We start from the raw sequence: 20733 nt of genomic DNA on the forward strand, positions 1-20733 counted from the left end.
GTCATGCTTGTATATATTTTTATTGTTTTTTTTATTTAGAAATACACATTTCTGTGAAATGAAAGCTAAATAAAGAATCCATTTAACAAAATGTTACGTTTTAAATGCATTAGAGGTATTAACGAGATCAAAGAGACTATTAGCACGCTGTTTATCTCTGAAAACATGTAAAACAAGCAGAATATAAAAAGCAACATGTGTAAGGATGCTAGACGCCTGTGTCTCCTCCAGATTCAGCTGATCACTTTTTCTCAGATACTGGTCTAATCTTCATGCTGATGAATTTGAGACCGTACTCATGGCCTTTCCAGGTGGACCACACGTTTCCAACACCGTAAAAGGTTTTGTCCTGCCCTCGCAGGAATATACCGTTGGGGTTGGCATGGTGGCAGTAATTGTACCAAAACCCTCCGAGGTTGTATTTAGCACAGTTACCGTCACTTTTAGAGTCCTGGTCTTTGTCGAAGGTGGTGAACTTCTGCCCACTGTGTGTCTTCAGAGCGTCGCCTACAGACAAGTTCTGGTGTTAGAGAAGTGCAGACATGATTCCAGTGTCGCACAGAATCACCTTTATTCACCAATCACTCAAACATAAAGGTGCTCCAAAGGGCTCTGGGAATGATGCCAGAGTAGAACCATTTTTGGTTCTAGAAAGAATCGGTTATAATGTATTAAACAAATGATCTTCACCAATTCTGTCACACTCAAACTTACGACCTTTGTGTTATGTATGCATGCACATTTATCTTCCAACAGAACCGGGACTGTCTCATTAGATCGTTCTCATTCTTATTGCAGATTCTGGCAAATGGATACACCTGGGTACACCTTGGTTTGGGGTTAGCTTCTGTCTGAAGTTAGTCTTTCCGTAACTGTAATCACTGGTACTGCTGTATCAATGCTTATTATTGATCCTTTATTACCGTTTTGTATTTTCCTGTTACTCATGGCGTCCCTCAGGGCTCTGTTCTTGGACCTATTTAATTCAATTTACCTTTATGCTGTTGATACTGAAACCCTTGTCACCCCCCCCCACATATCGCCCAGCTCTATTTGCAACATATTGTGGAAGAATTCGGCTCTAGTGCTACTGTGCTGGTTGGTCTGCAGGTTCCTAGTAATCTGCTCTTACCTGCTCCTCCATTGGTGAAGCCGTCAACATGAAGTCTGTAGCCCTCAGATTCAGAGTTTACGGAGAAAGACGAGTACTGAGCATTAGCCTTTCCTCCCTCAAAGTCCTGCAGGTCCACCCTCAGCTCGTACTTTCTGTTGCGGGTGAGTTGGTAGAGGTTCTCCAGTCCTGGAGAGCACAGGAGAAGGACTTTATGAGGGTTATTAATGAAGGTCCAGGTCCAGAAGTGCTGTACACATGAGGGGGTGGTCGTACCTGATCTGTGATATTATGACTAACCCCTTCTGTTTCCCACAAAATACATTCTTTACAAACTTCTTTATGAGCTGCTACCATCTGCCAAAGTCAACCAGGACCTTATTAACAATATTCAAGTATGTATTTCCTTTATTTTGATTTTTAGAATTATTTAAATTTGATCAACAACTACAATTAGACTGATACTAAGGATAATTGGTCTAATTCTAATTGGTCTAAACTGTGAAAAATTCATTCAGCATCAAGAGTGTGGAGCTGTCTGTGTGTTTTCATTTTGCCTAGATGTTCTGAGATGTTCCTAGATGTTCCAAGATGTTCTTCTTAGATGTTTATAGATGTTCTTCAAATGTTAGAGAACAAACAACAGTCAAGTTAATCAGCGACGAAACACAAAGTAAAAATACATTTAGCATTAACATTCTGGACTTGTCAGTATGTTTTTATTTTGCCTAGATGTTCCTAGACGTTCCTAGACGTCCCTAGACATTCCTAGAAGTTTCAAGACATTCCTAGACACTCCTAGGCATTCCGAGACATTCCTAGACGCTCCTAGATGTTCCGAGATTTTCCCGAGATGTTCAGAGATGTTCCCAGACATTCCTAGACATTCCTAGACGTTCCTAGACGTTCCTAGACATTCCTAGACATTCCTATATGTTCAGAGATGTTCCGAGATGTTCCGAGATGTTCATCTTACAGTTACATTTACAGCATTTAGCAGACGCTCTTCTCCAGAGCAACTTACAAAAGAGCTTCACTGTTTACTGAGGAAGAACCTCAGCTAGTTTCAATAGACTAAAATTCAGAGATCCTCTAATCTTAGACTCTACTAAACACAAGTCAATATGGAGACCATAGTACTCTTCTCTTCGCCTTCGAGTCCTCTCAGAAGAGGAGGGTCTTCAGTCTGGGTTTGAGGACAGCGAGTGTTGGACTCTGCTGTTCGGACACCCAGGGGAAGTTCGTTCCACCACTTCGGTGCAGGACAGAAAAAAGCCTTCTTAGATGACCACAGAGCAGTGGGAAGGAGAAATCTGTCTCAGATATAAAGACTGTTCTTCCTTACCTTTAGAACCAGACAAGCCTCACATGACATTTGGTGTAGCAATAGCTTACATGGATTTCTAACAGTATCCATTAGATTTGTTTTATTAAATATCTTTTTTGTACGTTAATTTGGTGTAATTTAAGCTATGATGGATGTCTAACAGGACCCATGTTTTTTCCACAAATGTCATAATGTAATATGCTAATTATATTATGAACTAAAGGAAAGGGACCAGATATGAGCCTGGCTACTGAATGGCATCACAGTAAGTCCTCACCCAGCCAGTATTCTCCATACTTATCCCCAAAGCCTTTCTTGTACTGCTCCCACGGCCTGTAGAAGCTGACGCTCCCGTCCATCCTCCTCTGGATCACCTGATGTTCACAGAGAACATTGATTTCCTCAGTCAGAGGCAGCCAGTCATACTGGAGCATAGCATAACTCCATCAGGCTGAACTGAATTGAAAGGATATTACAGGTGAATTTCTTTAGAATTGACTACAGAGTTACTTATTATTTATTTATTTATTTATGCATTATGCATAAATTATGCAAATTACACCTTTTGTCACATCATTAATACGACTGCATACTATTTATCTAATAATGACTGGATACTGTAGTAAATCTAATATAGTCTAGAGAGATACAGTCTAACATACCGTCCACTTCCCATCCCCTGATTGGCCGCCCTCACAGCCCATGTCGCAGTACACCTGTACAGGTGTGTCAGTTGTAGGGTAGATGGTGTACACCCCGCTCACTACTTGGTCATTAGCGTAGACGTCTGAGCAGTCTGTTGGGCGTTTCTGAGAAACTGGGGTGCTCCCAGCCAGCAGGGGGAGCACTAGAGCCAGAAACACTCTGTCCTAAAGGGAAAGGAAGGGTACACACACACACACACACACACACACACAATAAAACAATGGAAAATAAGGGGATAAGGTGTGAATTCAGGTGTAGTGTACAGTATGCATGGCTCTCATGCATCTCATGCCTTAGGGCCTTATCCAAAAGTTTGTGGACACCCCTTCTAATTCAGCATTCAGCTACTTTAAGCTGCACCCATTGCTGACACAGATGTGCAAATGCACACACACAGCTTGTCTAGTGCCTGTAGAGAAGAAGTACTGCCAATAGAATAGGACTCTCTGGAGCAGATCAATATCATGACCCTATTGGCTCCATGCTGCCTAATAATGCCAGGCGTGGACTAGAGGGGTATAAAGCCCCCCAGCATTGAGGAGCTGTGGAGCAGTGGAAGAGCTGTGTTCTCTGGAATGATGGTGGTGGAGCTCCATCATCCTACAACATTGCAAAATTGCAATCAAATCCTCACAGCAACGCTCTGCTCCAGAATCTAGTAGAAAGTCTTCTTCTCTGGACAGTAGAGGCAGTTACTCCAACAGAAGCAGGATCAGCTATTTAATACCCTTGATTTCAGAAGAAACAGTGAATGAGCAGTGTCCCAATACTTTTGTAGTTTGTATAACACACTGAATCGATAGCAGGTTTCTTAAGAATCCGTTTTAAGGTTCTATTAAATTCGAAAATGTATTAATCAATGAATTAAATAATGTCATTGTTGTGGTGTTTCTTTAAACAGAAAATAAAACTTATAGAAAAACATGGTCGACAAACACAGAAAACTGAAACTGCTTTCATTACTATTTCAAACAGATTCGTCCAGAAAAAGAGAAAAGAAGAGAAAGAAAGAAAGCGTGGTAACACTCACTGTCATTTCTGTCTTGTCCAGATGTCCAAAAATCACAGCTGGATTCTGAGGAGATCAGAAGGTGGAGCCTAAAAACAGTCAAATTAATCAGCAATTAAATGAAAATGTGAAAAATTCATTCAGCATCAAGACTGTGGAGCTATCTGTGTGTTTCATTTTGCCTAGATGTTCTAAGATGTTCTTAGATGTTTTTCTAGATGTTCTTCAAATGTTAGAGCCCACACAACAGCCAAGTTAATCAGCAATGAAACACAAATGTAAAAATACATTTAGCATAAAAATTCTGGACTTGTCAGTATGTTTTTTATTTTGCCTAGATGTTTCTAGACGTTCCTAGATGTTTCGAGATGTTCCTAGACGTTCCTAGATGTTCCTAGACATTTCTAGACGTTCCTAGACATTCCTAGATGCTCCTAGGCGTTCCGAGACATTCCTAGATGTTTCGAGATGTTCAGAGACATTCCTAGACGTTCCTAGAAGTTCAGAGACATTCCTAGACGTTCCGAGATGTTCAGAGATGTTCCGAGACATTCCTAGACATTCCTAGAAGTTCAGAGACATTCCTAGACGTTCTGAGACATTCCTAGACGTTCCTAGATGTTCCGAGATGTTCCGAGATGTTCATCTTACATTTACATTTACGGCATTCAGCAGACGCTCTTCTCCAGAGTTCTTACAGAAGAGCTTCACTGTTTACTGAAGAAGAACCTCAGCTAGTTTCAATAGACTAAAATTCAGATCCTCTAATCTTAGACTCTACTAAACACAAGTCAATCTCTTCACCCAAGTCCTCTCAGAAGAGGAGGGTCTTCAGTCTGGGTTTGAGGACAGCGAGCGTTGGACTCTGCTGTTCGGACACCCAGTCCTTCGTTGCAGGACAGAAAAAAGCCTTCTTAGATGACCACAGAGCAGTGGGAAGGAGAAATCTGTTTCAGATATAAAGACTTATCTTCCTTACCTTTAGAACCAGACAAGCCTCAGATGAGACCAGCAGAGTGGAGCTCAACTCCAGTTTCCATGCTTTTAAACCCTCAGACGCCTCCTGTTGATGAGGAAATTCTGGGGCATGACCTGATATGGGAGAGGTCTACATAATCTACAGAAACTGTAAAATTGCTTTCACACCCCTGTTGCTAAATCTCTTCTCTGTGATTGCACCAGCACATGTTTAGAAGGAGAAGTGAAAGACTGTAGATGCAGGAACCCCTGAAGATAACAGTATGGAGACTAGATCTTTGGGCAATGCCAGTTTTAAGGAATCCAAACATCTCCAGCTTAAAACCAGGTCTGTCTGGAACTGCTCTGATATTTGTGCTGCTGGAGGAACTGGAATGGTATGTTTGGGGGTTTGCAGTTCGGTACGTTTCCCGGGAGAGATCAGAGCTCTGATCTCTGGTCCTTCTGAAACTGGTGGTCTAGTGACCAAGGTTCATGGCTAGTGAACTCTGGTGCAGTCCACTGGTTGGTTCATTTTGTCACATGACTGCTTCGACTTTTCGTCTGAACGGCTAAATAAACCTTCTCCTCCTCGTTTGCAGGTGTTCCTTCATGGTAAAATGAGTCCAGAAGCTCCAGAGACGAGCCCGGTTCAGCACCTACCTGACTCCATCACAAAAGTCTGCTCATCAAGCTTACTAGTGAGGCCACTGCAGGGTGAACGAGATGGGGACGGGCGTGGTCCTCCATACCTGACAGGTGAGGTGCAGCTGACCAACTCAGCTCTTCTAGTGGAGCAGGTGATGGATTCCTACCAACAAAAGAACAGGAGGTCTGGCCACAGACTGACCAGATCACCACTGCTGGAGAGATTTCAGCCAGAGGGACGTTCTGAGGAGCCCCATGAGCACCATGGCCTTGCACTCTGAAGACTGGGGTTCGAGGAAGAAAACCATGTTCTACAAATAAGATTCTTTGAGCAAGATTCCCAACACTAGATTCCCCTGCTTCTGTAAGATGATTGAAAGATGAATGATCCAGGCAGTTGCATTATGGGACAGGGAACTCTTTGTTGGTCCACAATCCAACACTGGCCCACACTTACACTCTCTGGTGCCACCTTGGACCGCAGAACTCTTGGCGAAGACTAAAGACTGGTTCCTTTGGCCTTCTGGGCTCCCCTTTAGGACCCAGTGGAAAGTAGGTCTTTACTAAAGTAGGTGTTTATGCCTCAATGCTTTTAAACCCTCAGACCCTCCTGTTGTTGGGAAATGAAGCAGAGGTTTAATGATCATTCAGTTCATGCTGTGTTGCCACATCACACCAAAAATGACCCTGGTCTGCTGACCATTAGGCCCTGATGTCTGGAGAAAATTGCTTTCACACCCCTGTTGCTAAATCTCTTCTCTGTGATTGCACCAGCACATGTTTAGAAGGAGAAGTGAAAGACTGTAGATAAGGGAACCCCTGAAGATAACAGTATGGAGACTAGATCGTTGGGCAATGCCAGTTTTAAGGAATCCAAAGATCTCCAGGTTAAAACCAGGTCTGTCTGGAACTGCTCTGATATTTATGCTGCTGGAGGAACTGGAATGGAATTGAAGCCTCAAACTGGTTGAGTTGAGTGATGGTCCAGATGGTTCATCTGGTCTACCGGTGTGATCAACCTGATCCAGATAATCAGCCAGTATGGGCAGCCTGACTATGCAGGTCCACCAGCATGACCAGCTTTACCAGACTACTCAACCAGCATGGCCGGTGACCCACCCTGAATCAGGGGCACTGATTGGTTTGGTGTCTGCTGCCCATGGTCCGAAACATCCATTAAAATAATTCTTCATCATTTCATATGTAGCTACATGCCTGTCAATCACTCAAACAATGCAATTCTAAGACCCGTCTCTAAACTGTAATAAACGATTATCAAGCTACAATCATTTCAGCAGAGCCGATCTGTGCTCTAGCGCCCCCTTCAGGCTACACTGAGTTCCAGCCAATGAAAGAGGAGGAGCTGGAGGACAATGGAGGAGCAGATCAGCTCATTACACAGCTAGGATTCATATTCTGTCAATCAATACAAAATAATTGTTCATTTTTATGTATAATTATTTAAAGTCTTGGCCGTCTGATAACTGCCAAATCCAATTCTTCTTAAAAAACCTTTAAAATCTTTTTGCTCATTTTTTATTAATGAATTGTTTTTGTTTTATGTTTCAGTTTGTATCAAATATAATAATAATTTTTTAAAAAGTCATATATGCAAAGTGTTATTTAATTAATTAATTAATATATGACTTTTTTGGTATCATATTTGATACAAACACAAAACTCCTTTCACTCTAAATTGCCTTTAAAATGTCCTCAAACTTAAAAATAAAAAACAAACATTTTCTTATTAATGTTATGAATTATTATATATTGAATTCATGATATGTTTTTATTTATATACATATTATTTCATTATTGTTTAAGATAACTGCTTATTTAATTTTCACACTGTTGTTTCAGAGGTCTCCGAAACTGAAATATATATTTCAGTATATATTTCATATTTGTTTCCAATGCAGTTAATAAACAGTAATTATGTTTTAAAGGGAGGATGGGCGTATTTACATTTTTGCATGATTTGAACTAAAGAGTGTACAGAAGTTAGAAATGGCATTATAAACAGTTTATATAATAATAATAATTATTATTGTTATTATTATAATTATTATAATAATAATAATTATTATTATTATTATTATTATTATTATTATTATTATTATTAAGTCAGAGCAAGACAGCACCTCCTTGTGGGGAAACATAGAGAAACACTGTGTTTTTGATTTTGCTAAATATCAAATATCAGTTGTGTTGTAGAAATGGCTAACTTTTATTACATCAATCAATCAATCGATCGATCAGTTTCTATCGTTGTGTGGCATGTTTCAGACTGAAGAGCTTCACACACAGACCTAAGCACTAATATTATAGAGAGTAGAATGAAAAGTCCTGAAGTAAAGTACAGGTACTGCAGAGCTCTACTTCAGTACAGTACCAGAGTCCTGCCCTCTCTGATATCACATTACAACCAGTACAATTACATTCCAAACTGGAACAGCTCATTAAGATGTGAGAGTTTTCTGCAGGCTGTAGACACACTTTTACAGTTTTATAGAATTTACAGCATAACTATAATGATTTATCTAGAACCATTAAACCGTTTAAAGCCTGAAGTGTCTGATAATTCTCAGATCATTCTCAGATCCAAATGAATTCTAATTAGACCTTGATCAATAAATATAAAAATTATATATTATCATATTTGATACATCTGGAAATATATTTCTCACACTAAAACATATAAAACCTCTTTAACCTCTTTGGTACCTTTGAAAGTTTACTAAAGTCATTTTCTTTTCTGGTGCATGCAGTGCATGGACAATCCAGCATGGAAGCGTGTATGGGAGTGTGTATGGGAGTGTGTATTGAAGTATGTATTGAAGTGTGTATGGGAGTGTTTATTGAAGTGTGTATTGAAGTGTGTATGGGAGTGTGTATTGAAGTATGTATTGGAGCGTGTATGGGAGTGTGTATGGGAGTGTGTATTGGAGCGTGTATGGGAGTGTGTATTGAAGTGTGTATGGGAGTGTGTATGGGAGTGTTTATTGAAGTGTGTATTGAAGTGTGTATTGGAGCGTGTATTGAAGTGTGTATAGGGGTGTGTATAGGAGTGTGTATTGAAGTGTGTATTGAAGTTTGTATTGGAGCGTGTATGATAGTGTGTATAGGAGTGTGTATTGAAGTGTGTATTGGAGTGTGTGGGAGTGTGTATTCGGAGAGGAGGGGTCTTATTAATACTTACAGCACTCCTCTTACGCACGGAGTTTAAGCAGGGATACCCAAACTTTTGCACGCAGGCCGCCAGACATGCGCACGCCCCTGGCTCCGGACGTCACTGATGACGTGTCTTCTGGGAAAGGAGGCCGTGGAGCAGGATGGCCGGTCGGTGAGCAGAGCTCCAGCAGGGTGGAGAGGGACCCCAGGATTTGGACCGCGGGCAGGGCTGGGTGAGTACCGTCAGAACCGCAGGGAGACCGGCCTGAACGCCTGGAGGAGCTGAGCCACAGACTCGGTGGCAGTGAGGAAGAGGAAGAGGAAGAGGAAGAGGAGTGAGAAACGAAACCAGTGCAGAACTTTATAAACACGTCTTCAGGAAGGCTGAAGCCCACCCTGATCTGCCCACTGTCCCTCTGTGGCACCCTGAGAGCAGGTCAGCAGTGTCCGGAGAGGACAGTGTCCCAAACAGGACCCTCCTACAGGACTGAGCTTACACCTCAGGACAGAGACAGTCTCTGAAAAATAAGAGCCCAGCCTACACGATCAGCTTTAACTAGTTACAGGCAGTGTGTTATTATTAATAATAATTCATATTTGTGTTATATTTCATAAATCATGGACAAAAATTCCAAATATAGATATTTATTATTATTTATTAATTAATTTATTTGCAGAAATGACAACTGCTCAAAAACAACTGCTCAAACAATGCAGAGAAATGATTATAATAATTATAATAAGATATTATTATTATTATTACTATCACTATTATTATTATTCAGATTTAAACACAGTACTAACATTCAGAAATCACTATGGTGAAATAATAACCTCAACAGCCAATCACAGCTTTCATGTCCTGGCCGGCTCTCCACTAGTCTCTCACATTGCTGTTGGGACATTGCTGTTGGCTGCTGGACACGTAGAGACGATGCAGATTTAGGTAAAAAGCCTATAGAGCTGTATGTACATATACATTTGTTTACGTGTAAGTGTCATTATATACGAACTTCGTATATAATACATATATAATAATATGAACTTCCCCTGTGTGTCCGAACAGCAGAGTCGCTGTCTTCAAACCCAGACTGAAGACCCTCCTCTTCTGAGAGGACTCAGGCGAAGAGAAGAGTACTATGGTCTCCATATTGACTTGAGTTTAGTAGAGTCTAAGATTAGAGGAGCTTTAAACTAGCTGAGGTTTTTCTTAAATAGTGGTAAATAGTGAAAAAGTGCTAAATGCAGTATATGTAATGTAATGTGTGTATATATATACACATACACACACTTTTTACATAATGTAAATCTAATAGAATAAATCAAATAGAATCAAATCTTTCTACATTGACTTAAATTCTCCTGTAAAGTCGCGTAATTTTTAATTAATGACCAATTGTAAGTTAGTCAAGCATATTTAATATAATATGTTATACATATTAAACATATATATTCTAATATGATGTGTTTTTCTCAGTCTAATAGCAACCAGGGAGAATTTTAGTCCCACTGTGGGACTAATAAAGGATTATCTTATCTTATTGTAAAAATGACTTTAGCCTAAGAAACACCAACTAAACCTTGAACATCTGTTTAAAGTCTGGAGCTCTTAATCTCATAAAGGTTAAGAGGCTTCGCTGATATTCAGTTTGGGGTGATTTCCAACAAACACTGAATTGCATTTTCTCGTGGCTACACGTATATCATCTGAAAATGACTAGATCAGGCTCCGAGTGGTCCAGTGGGCCAAAGCGCTGCCCCTATGATCCGAGGGTCGCTGGTTTCAATCAGTTCAGTGAGTTCAATTGCAATCGGCTGGTAATTCTATCAGGACAGGGTCTTTTGGATTTGTGAGGCAGTGTGTTGAAGCTTTAACATTTTAATATATCATTGACAAATGTTCTATTGTAATAATTAGATTATTATTTTTATTATTATCAGTAAAGCTGATCCTGCAATACCCCTTTAAGTCCACCCTTTTGGCTCGGAGTGTCTTTTGGGTCTGTCATGGAGAATCAGGCTGAATCTCCAGCGTCTACTGTCCCACCTGAAGTCATCTCCCACCAGTCCTCCATTACAGCTCAGAACTCTGGGGTTGCTGTCGTGCCCCAGGTGATTGGCTGTCAGATTGGGGGTTCTCTGAACATCAATCTTGGAGCACACACATCTGGATTTGGTAAAACAAATGTTCATCAACTGCTCCCATTGCCCTTTTCATGTATTTTTCGTTGAGTTTCGTAGATAATCATGCATCATGAATTCAAAAATAATAATACAAATATTGATTAGCCAGACATTCATTATGACTTCTGAGGATACTTGAATGCATACTGCATCAAATGATCCATTTGTGTTTGTTCTTCTACCAGCAAACACCCGACATCAACAGACTTCAGCTGGAGGGTCCATCACTGGTGAGTGCTGTATTATACACTTCTATTCCAAAACATCACTGCCATGATCTCCCATCATCTCTCGCCTAACGCTGAATGCTGATGTGTTTCCAGCATCCAGAATTTCAGCGAGCGTCACCGAAAGATTGAAATGCAGCTTGAGACGCAAATTTGAGACCATCTTTGAGGGGATTGCTAAAAGAGGAAACCCAACTGTATTAAATAAGATCTACACAGAGCTCTACATCACAGAGGGGGAGACTGGAGGGCTGAATATGGAACATGAGGTTTGGCAGATTGACCAGGCATTTAATGCACCTCCAGAACGGGACAGACCCATCAGCTGCAACGACATCTTCAAACCCTTGAACATCCGGAATCATGAGAGAGAAACATCAGAACAGAAGAACAGTGTTCAGAGTGAAGACGGTAAGAGGAGACCTCCCAGAACGGTGGTGACTAAAGGAATCGCTGGCATTGGAAAAACAGTCTCAGTGCAGAAGTTCATTCTGGACTGGGCTGAGGGAAAAGCCAATCAAGACATTGATCTTCTGCTGGTGCTGCCTTTCCGTGAGCTGAACTCGGTCAGAGACAAGAAACACAGCCTTCATGAGCTTCTGCTGGACTTTTACTCTGAACTCAGAACATTTGTGGACACAAACTCTTACCACGACTGTAAGATCTTATTCATCTTTGATGGTCTAGATGAGAGCCAGCTTCCTCTGAACTTTGGGTGGACAGACAGAGTCTCAGACGTCTCCAAACCAGCATCGCTGGATGAGCTGATGACTAACCTCATCGATGGGAATCTGCTTCCCTCGGCTTTGGTCTGGATAACGTCTCGGCCGGCCGCAATCGACAAGGTTCCTCCCCATCTCATCCATCGTATGACGGAAGTACGAGGATTCACAGACCTGCAGAAGGAGGAGTACTTCAGGAAGAGGGTCAGCAATCCAAACTTGGCTAGTAGGATCATCTCACACGTGAAAGAGTCGAGGAGTCTTGAGATCATGTGCCATATTCCCGTCTTCTGTTGGATCACGGCGACAGTCCTGGAACAGATGCTGAAGGGAGGCCATGAAAACATCCCTTCATCTCTTACTGAGCTCTACACACGGTTCTTACTCATCCAGACAAGTGAGAAAAAGAAGAAATACTGTGGGATGAGGGAGAACGACCCTTTGAAGGTGTCAGAAGAGGATGTTCAGCTCGTTCTTAAACTGGGTAAACTGGCTTTCGACAATCTGCAGAAGCACAACATTGTGTTCTCAGAAGACGATCTGAAAGAGTATGAGGTTAATGTGACCGAAGCCTCGCTGAGGTCAGGAGTGTTCACTGAGGTTGTCCAAGAGGAGGATCCGATGTTTTCTGAGAAGAAGTACAGCTTTGTGCACTTGAGCTTTCAGGAGTATCTCGCTGCTATCTTTGTCGTCCACCAGTTTGCTGACAGAGGAGAGAACGCAATGCAGTCCACCAAAACAAAACGTCGCACAGCCTTCCATGCTGAAAGCTACGATCAATACGACTATAGCTCCGACCGTAACTTTAGTGATGACAGTGATGATGATTTCCACTTTCCAAAGGAAGTTCCCCAACGAATCTCACTGCATGACCTGCAGAAATGTGCCATTGACAAAGCTTTGAGGAGTATCAGTGGGCATTTAGACCTTTTCCTTCGCTTCCTCCTTGGCCTCTCAATGGAGTCCAACCAGAAGCTGCTAAAGTCTTTCTCAGTAGGTGTAGAAAGTGGGAAGGTGAGCGTTCAGCAGACTGTCCAGTACCTCAAAGGCAAGCTCAGAGGGGAGAGTGACCGAGACACTCCATCCTCAGAACGATGCATTAACCTCCTTCAGTGTCTTCTGGAGCTCAATGATCACTCAATGGTAGAAGAGATCCGAAGGTTCTTGACCTCTGACAGACAAGCTGAGCAGAAACTGACGGCGGCACAGTGCTCCACCCTGGCCTACATCATTCTGATGTCGGGGGAGGTCCTGGAAGAGTTGGATCTGAAAAAATACAACACATCTGAAGAGGGTCGTAGAAGGCTGGTCCCAGCTGTGAGGAACTGCAGAAAGGCTGTGTGAGTACGAGTATGTGTGATGTAACTAGCAAGATCCTGTACGGTATGGTCAGACTTGATGGGTCTGGGTTGATTAAAACCAACCGTGGTGCCATTGCTCTGTTAGTGTGATTCTTCAGAACTGGTAGGAATGCTGCCTTTCAAACCCTGATGCACAAGATAAGTGGGAAAAGACATCTGAGAACATTGGTCTTACCCCAATTCCAAACAAAAGCAAAGAGGACAAACTGTCATCTCCTTTATGCAGTTTTTGAGACATAGAGAAACACAACACAGTGCAGCACAGGACAAGTGCAGACAGACAGTACAACACAGTGCAGACTAGACACAGAGTGCAGACTAGACACAGAGTGGAGACTAGACACCGAGTGCAGACTAGACACTGAGTGCAGACTAGACACAGAGTGTAGACTAGACACAGAGTGCAGACTAGACACAGAGTGCAGACTAGACACAGAGTGCAGACGAGACACCGAGTGTAGACTAGACACCGAGTGCAGATGAGACACCGAGTGCAGACGAGACACAGAGTGCAGACGAGACTCATAGTGCAGACGAGACACAGAGTGTAGACTAGACACCGAGTGCAGACGAGACACCGAGTGTAGACTAGACACAGAGTGTAGACTAGACACAGAGTGTAGACTAGACACAGAGTGCAGACGAGACACAGAGTGCAGACGAGACACCGAGTGCAGACTAGACAGAGTGCAGACGAGACACCGAGTGTAGACTAGACACCGAGTGTAGACTAGACACCGAGTGTAGACTAGACACCGAGTGCAGACGAGACACCGAGTGCAGACGAGACTCATAGTGCAGACGAGACACAGAGTGTAGACTAGACACCGAGTGCAGATGAGACACCGAGTGCAGACGAGACTCATAGTGCAGACGAGACTCATAGTGCAGACGAGACTCATAGTGCAGACGAGACACAGAGTGCAGACGAGACTCATAGTGCAGACGAGACACCGAGTGCAGACTAGACAGAGTGCAGACGAGACTCATAGTGCAGACGAGACACCGAGTGCATACGAGACTTATAGTGCAGACGAGACACTCAGTGCAGACGAGACACAGAATGCACATAAGTTCACTAGTTTATCTCATCGATTTTTCCCCATGAGCTGAGTACCACTTTTTAATATTCTAGTTATGGGGGGGGGGGTGAAATGCACTATAGAAAATGATATTAACTTGAATTATTGTCTGCAGGATTTCTGATTGTAACCTGATGGGGAAATGCTTTGAGACTGTCGGGTTTGCGCTGCAGAATGCTAATGCACACTTAAGAGAACTGGACATCAGCAAGAATGCCCTGGACAAGGGGGCTCTGACATCACTCCTTGATGGACTAAATAGTCCGTGTTGCAGACTGGACTCTCTGAACCTCAGTCACATCAACCTGGAAAAAACAGGAGCAGCTTTTTTGCGGGCTATCCTGATGGGACCTCACATTCAGCCACACACTCTGAAGTGAGCAAGTCTGTCACGCTAATTGGGAAGCATGCTAGCTATCAGTCTCGTAGAAACGGGTAGACAGCAGGTAATCGTGAGTCTTTGATAATGTCCTCTGTTCTACATTTTAGGGTCTCTTCATGCAGTCTTACAGACGACTGTGCTGACTGTCTAATCTCGGCCTGTTGGTCATCACAGTGTCGGCTGAGAGAGCTGGATCTCAGCTACAATACCCTGAGCGCTGATGCAGTAAAACGTGTCCTTCAGGGTCTCCTGAGTCCTTACTGCGATCTGCAGATTTTAAGGTAGAATTTTATTAGTAATGTTATCATTTTCAGAATAATTACTCAACGTCTTGGTATTTTCTGAAGGCTTTCAGGTCTGAGCATTGGTCGCGACTCCTGCGTCCTTTTGGCCTCAGTTCTCAGACACTCGTTTTTGAGAGAGCTGATTCTGGACAGCAGTAACATTGGAAATATCGGGGCAAAAACTCTGTGCGGTGGACTGATGAGCCCATACTGTCAACTACAGAGACTGGGGTAAGTAAACCTCGGATATGAGCAGCATTGAAGATTTTACTGCAACTTCTCAGTAACATTTTTCCCATTTTCTTTACTGTTCTCTTTGTTGGACAGGCTGAGAGACTGTAAGCTCTCTAAGAATGTGTGCTTTTATCTGACTGTGGCGTTCAGCACTTATTCTGTGGTGAGAGAGCTGAACCTGGGGGACAACGACCTGCAGGATCCAGGGGTTAAACTTCTCTCTGCTGGCCTGAAAAATCCTAACTGCATCCTCCAGAACTTGGGGTTAGGCTGAAGTTCTACAATAACATCTCCAAAAAGTCGTTTTGTCATCATTATTATTATCTAATAATACGTTTATTGCAATTTTTTGTCCCTGAGCAGATTATCTGGCTGCATGATTACAAAGGACGGCTGTTCTTCTCTGGCTTCAGCTCTGAAATCCAACCCAGCCCACTTGAGAGAGCTGGATCTGAGCTATAATCACCCGGGGAGATCAGGAGAGAAGCTGCTCCGTGCTAGACTGGAGGATCCACACTGCAGACTGAAGACAGTAAAGTATGCTGGTTTTATAGCTATACAGTGCTGTGAAATAGTAGTTGCCCCCTTCCAGTTTTACTTCTGGACCCAAAGGCATACTCCAATTACACGGCTAGAGGTAGCAGTGGTAGGAGGGCATGCTGCTGGTCTGGCATGGGTGGTGGTGGTGGTGGTCGGTGGGCTTCGTATGTGAATTTTATAATCAGTGCTGAACTGAACTGAACTGATATGGTCAGATGTTCTAGGTTTAGATGTTCGAGTGTTTATTGGACAAAATTGTTGGTACCCCTCGGTTAATGAAAGGAAAACCCACAATGGTCACAGAAATAACTTGAATCTGACAAAATCAATAATAAATAAAAAATGCTATGAAAATTAACCAATGAAAGTCAGACATTGCTTTTCGACCATGCTTCAACAGAATTATAAAAAAAATAAACTCATGAAACAGGCCTGGACAGAAATTATGGTTCCCTTAACTTCATATTTTGTTGCACAACCTTTTGAGGCAATCACTGCAATCAAAAGATTCCTGTAACTGTCAATGAGACTTCTGCACCTCTCAGCAGGTATTTTGGCCCACTCCTCATGAGCAAACTGCTCCACTGACTGATTGCAAGATTGTAGACACCTGTGATGCTAATTAGTGAACACACCTTGATTTAACATGTCCATTTGGTCACATTATTTTCAGGGGTACCATCGTTTCTGTCCAGGCCTGTTTAATGAGTTTTCTTTTTAAAATTATTCTGTTGAAGCAATGGTTCAGAATCAATGTCGGATTTTCATTGGTTAATTTAATTCACAGCATTTGTATTTATTATTACTTTTGTCAGATTCATTTCAGTTATTTCTGTGACCACTTTTCTTTCATTAACTGAGGGGTACCAACAATTTTGTCCACGTGTGTATATGCCAATGATCGGTCTTCATTTCACCATACGGTCACACCTGCATCTCACACAGTCATGTACATGCACAAGTGCTGGTTCCTTCATAGTATTCCCAGATACTTCTGGGAGCCCTTCCAGATCATGGTACATCAAGGTTTCCTTCATTTCACCTGGGTGATAATTGAGCCCTTGTAAATGAAATTGTTTAAAAGTATTGCTTCAGATGTGGACTCCCTTTTCCTGCTGGGTGATCGTACAGGCATCTGTGGATAGTAGATGATCAACTGATCAACAGCAGACATGTTGAAGCATTGTTTTAGAGAAAGGAGAAAGTCATGTGTTTCATCTTGCCAGTTGAGTCTTAAAAGACAAAGCACTTTCTCCTTCTCACCCTCCAGACCATCCAATATATAAATATTCTGACTCCTCAAACATTGTCTCAACAAGCAGTTAGACATGGGTTGTTGAAGTGTGATGGTCTGGGGCTGCTTTGCTTCTGTAGGATCTGAACAAGTCATAAAGGATGAAACCAAGAATTCTAATGGAGAATGTGCACTTGTCAGTTCATGACCTGAAGCTCAAGGACAGCTGGGCTATGCAGAAGGACAATGATCTGAGATACACAACCAAGCCCATCTGGTAATGCCTGAAATAAAACAAACAAAATTGTGGTTCTGGAGTGGCCAAGTCAAAGTCTAATATTGAGATGATTGGCAAGACCGTAAGTGGGCAGTTCATGGTAGAAAACCATTGAGTGTAGCTGAATTACCACAGTTCAGTGTTTCAGGATGGTTCACATAAGGTGAAGGTCAGCATGATGACCGACTGACTGGTTTTTGCTTTGTTTTGTAGGTTGATCCATGGAGGACCTTCACGATTAGCAGCTGGTCTTTGGAAATGTGAGTGTTTGAGTCGGTTTGAGTCAGCCTGTGGTCCTGCACAGCCAAAGGTCTAGTCTAGGCTTAATCTCGCCTTTAAAAAAAACCCCAACTCTAGTGCTGCATATGGGTTGAACTGCATTTGATGTATCTTCTCTGTGTCTTTTCCCACAGACTACCATGAGCTCACCATAGGTTATGTTCCGAGAGATGTCGAAGCTTCTTCAGACCAGAAAGGGGTCATCAGACTTCAAGAGCCAGAGTTTTTCAGCTTTGACAGTGATGAGGAGAAAGAGGAGCCAGTCAAATGGACCACTGTTCACTGCAGAGAAGAGCTAACAGGAGGTCGTTTTTACTGGGAGCTGGAGTGGACTGGACTGGTCAGTGTGGGAGTAAGCGAAAATAAACTTTTTAATGGCCAATGTTTGGAACTAAACATTCTCCAGTACATGTACCCCTTTATTGCCATGCACAGTAACCTGGGCCGCACTAAAAGCATTGCTGCAGTCAGCAGAGTAGTTACCAGACATAATTCACAGAGGACTGGAGTACTTCTAGACTGGCCTGCAGGAACCGTGTCGTTCTACAGCATCTCCTGTCAGGGCGTGAGCCGTCTCCACACTTTCCACACAGAGTTCACTAAGCCCATGTTTGCTACGTTTAAGCTGCACCTTCCATATGCGATGGAAAATATACCATCTATAGCCATTGCAACGTGGTCACCTGAGTCTGTCCACCAAACTAAAGCTCAACTATATGCTCATTTCAGGAACTCTATTGACCAGCAGAGAGACCTGAGAGGTGGATTGAACTTTCTGTGGAAAACACATTTTTGTGACTGACACTCCATGGTACTGTGGAAGAGTCAGAGCATCCTTCGTTTGATAAAAATGGTCATTAGCGGCAAATATGTTACGTGTTTTTAGCATGAGGAAAAAACTGAAAGCCCCAAAAGCCCAAACCTAATTCTGGTGACTGGTGGTTTCAGTGTTTCTGCAGAAATGTACAGGACAATCTTTCCAGTTGAGTCTAAGAAGACAAAGCACTTTCTGCTTCTCACCCTCCAGACCATCCAATATATAAATATTCGGACTCCTCACACATCGTCCCAACACTCCAGAAAGTTCTAGCTCACTCTAGACCTCTGATCTACACCTGCACAAATATATATGAGCTTCATGGAAGAGGCACTGGGAATAAACCATTCCTGCATCCTCATCTCAAAATTCAGCCTCAGACGTTTTCAAAGGAACATCTAAACAAGCCATGAAGGACACATGAAGTTCATATAGAACGTTTTTTGGGAGCAGTGGTAATAGAATAGCAGTGGTGTACAGAGAAGAAAAGGGTGCAGAATTTTATGAAAAGAACACCTCTCCAACTGTTAAGCATGGGGGTGGGCGGATTATGCTCTGGGTTCGTGTTGCAGCCAGTGGCACAGGGAGGGTAGAGGGAAGAATGGACTCCACTAAATAGCAGCAAATTCTGGAAGCCAACCATAAACATCTCACTTTCTGTAAAAAACCTGAAGATGAAATGAGAATACCACAGTAAATGTTGTAGGACAAGCAAAAACAGCTGTACTAATCATCATTGCAAGCTGCTTATTCATGGCCATATATCTCATGAGTGCTTAGAAAGAGTTCTTTCAGTATTCATGGAACATGTAAAACATTGGTGAACATCAGAGTAAGGGTTTTAATGGTTTTGTGAATTGGACAGTGGTGGACACCACTTTTTCAAGTATCTGTGTTTTCACTCATTGCATTTCATTACTTTCTCTATAAATGTCAATATATATTACAGTGAATTAAAATATACAGCTCCACAAAAAATGATCAGACATGATCAGTTTCTCTGCTTTTACTATTTATAGGCAGTGTGTTTTAGGGAAATGTCATTGCGGGTCAGGCCAGACACAGAGGGATGAACACTTGCAGAGATGGGTCCACTGCAAGTAATTTAATAAACAAAACAAGACAAACAAAAGGGGGCAAGTGAGATGAAAAAGGGCAGCACCTAAAGGGCATAAACATGAATACAGTGATCAACACAACCAGAACATGGCAAACAAGAGGGTGAAAACAGACAGACCTGAGACCGGGGGGTTAGCTGGGGAACCAGCTACCTGGCAAGAGCAGCTAGGTCGACCCAACCTGGAACTGCTGCGGGCAGAGGGTCGCCTCGCTGGAGCGAGAGTCATGGGTATCTTTCAGCAGATAGCGAGCAAACCTTGCTGAGTACTTGAACCACCAGATGGCCTGCTCGTACACAAGGTTGCCAGCCGAAGCTGGCTTAAACACACCGTGTTCAGAGACGGGAACCTCTCAGGCTACCTCAAGGTTCCAAACCATGTATCCAATTCTCGGCCTGGAACTGAGCGTCGAAGCCCCTTAAGTATCCCCAGTCTCAGGTGCAACACATTAACTAAACATGACGCGATGAGCCTGAATCAAACACTGAACCAATTCAAGACACTGAATCAAACATACATGAACGAATATGAACAAGAACCGAATCCATGAATCAAAACCAGAACGGAAACACAACAAAAGTCCCCATGTGAGCCTGTCGGCTGACAGGATATTACTATTTGCGCTGTATTTCATAAATAACGGACAACACTTCTTCCAAATTCCAAATAAAACTATTACTATTTAGAGCATTTATTTATTAATTTTCAGAAATGACAGCTGCTCAAATAATGCAGAGAAATGATGATAATAATTATAATGTAAAGAAGTTATTATTCAGGTTTAAAGACAGTGCTAATATCTGAACATAATATTTGAGAGCATTCAGAAATCACTATAGTGAAATAACCTTGACGCCCACTCACAGCTCTCATGTCTCGGCCGGCTCTCTCACTAATCTGTTGGGACTTTATGCCGTTTATAGTCTGTAAATTCAGCTAATTCAGCTCTGATTGATGAAATGCCTGGAATAAAACACCTGCCGGACACGTAGAGATGCTTAATTTAATAAAAATTTAAATATTAAAAATGGAATTGCTTTTCCAGAGCTGTATAATGTGTTTTC

The 20733-nt window shown here is 42.4% G+C and overlaps 2 protein-coding genes across 3 annotated transcripts in view; one reads left to right on the plus strand and one right to left on the minus strand.

Annotated features, from left to right (window-relative positions):
* LOC140535698 (microfibril-associated glycoprotein 4-like) lies at positions 1–9436 on the minus strand. Of its 2 annotated transcripts, none has more exons than XM_072657151.1 (6): positions 8957–9436; positions 4174–4241; positions 3101–3307; positions 2716–2812; positions 1133–1300; positions 1–507 (listed from the first exon to the last, which is right to left on the minus strand). In XM_072657151.1, the coding sequence occupies exons 2-6, from the start codon at positions 4177–4179 to the stop codon at positions 242–244; spliced, it is 744 nt and encodes a 247-aa protein (XP_072513252.1). In that variant the 5' UTR covers positions 4180–4241; positions 8957–9436; the 3' UTR covers positions 1–241. The 2 variants fall into 2 exon arrangements, with proteins under 2 accessions (XP_072513252.1, XP_072513251.1); XM_072657150.1 differs by lacking the exon at positions 8957–9436 and adding an exon at positions 5132–5695.
* The window catches only part of LOC140535606 (uncharacterized), a 27245-nt gene continuing 15585 nt past the window's right edge, over positions 9074–20733 (plus strand). The window contains exons 1-10 of the mRNA XM_072657003.1: positions 9074–11104; positions 11298–11342; positions 11436–13401; positions 14620–14880; positions 14994–15167; positions 15234–15401; positions 15498–15668; positions 15768–15941; positions 17669–17715; positions 17869–18534. Coding sequence (XP_072513104.1) covers positions 10936–11104; positions 11298–11342; positions 11436–13401; positions 14620–14880; positions 14994–15167; positions 15234–15401; positions 15498–15668; positions 15768–15941; positions 17669–17715; positions 17869–18534 — 3841 coding nt within the window. The 5' untranslated portion in view covers positions 9074–10935. The remainder of the gene's footprint in view (positions 11105–11297; positions 11343–11435; positions 13402–14619; positions 14881–14993; positions 15168–15233; positions 15402–15497; positions 15669–15767; positions 15942–17668; positions 17716–17868; positions 18535–20733) is intronic.

The sequence above is a fragment of the Salminus brasiliensis genome, chromosome 15, assembly GCF_030463535.1.
Source record: "Salminus brasiliensis chromosome 15, fSalBra1.hap2, whole genome shotgun sequence".
NCBI lineage: Eukaryota > Metazoa > Chordata > Actinopteri > Characiformes > Bryconidae > Salminus > Salminus brasiliensis.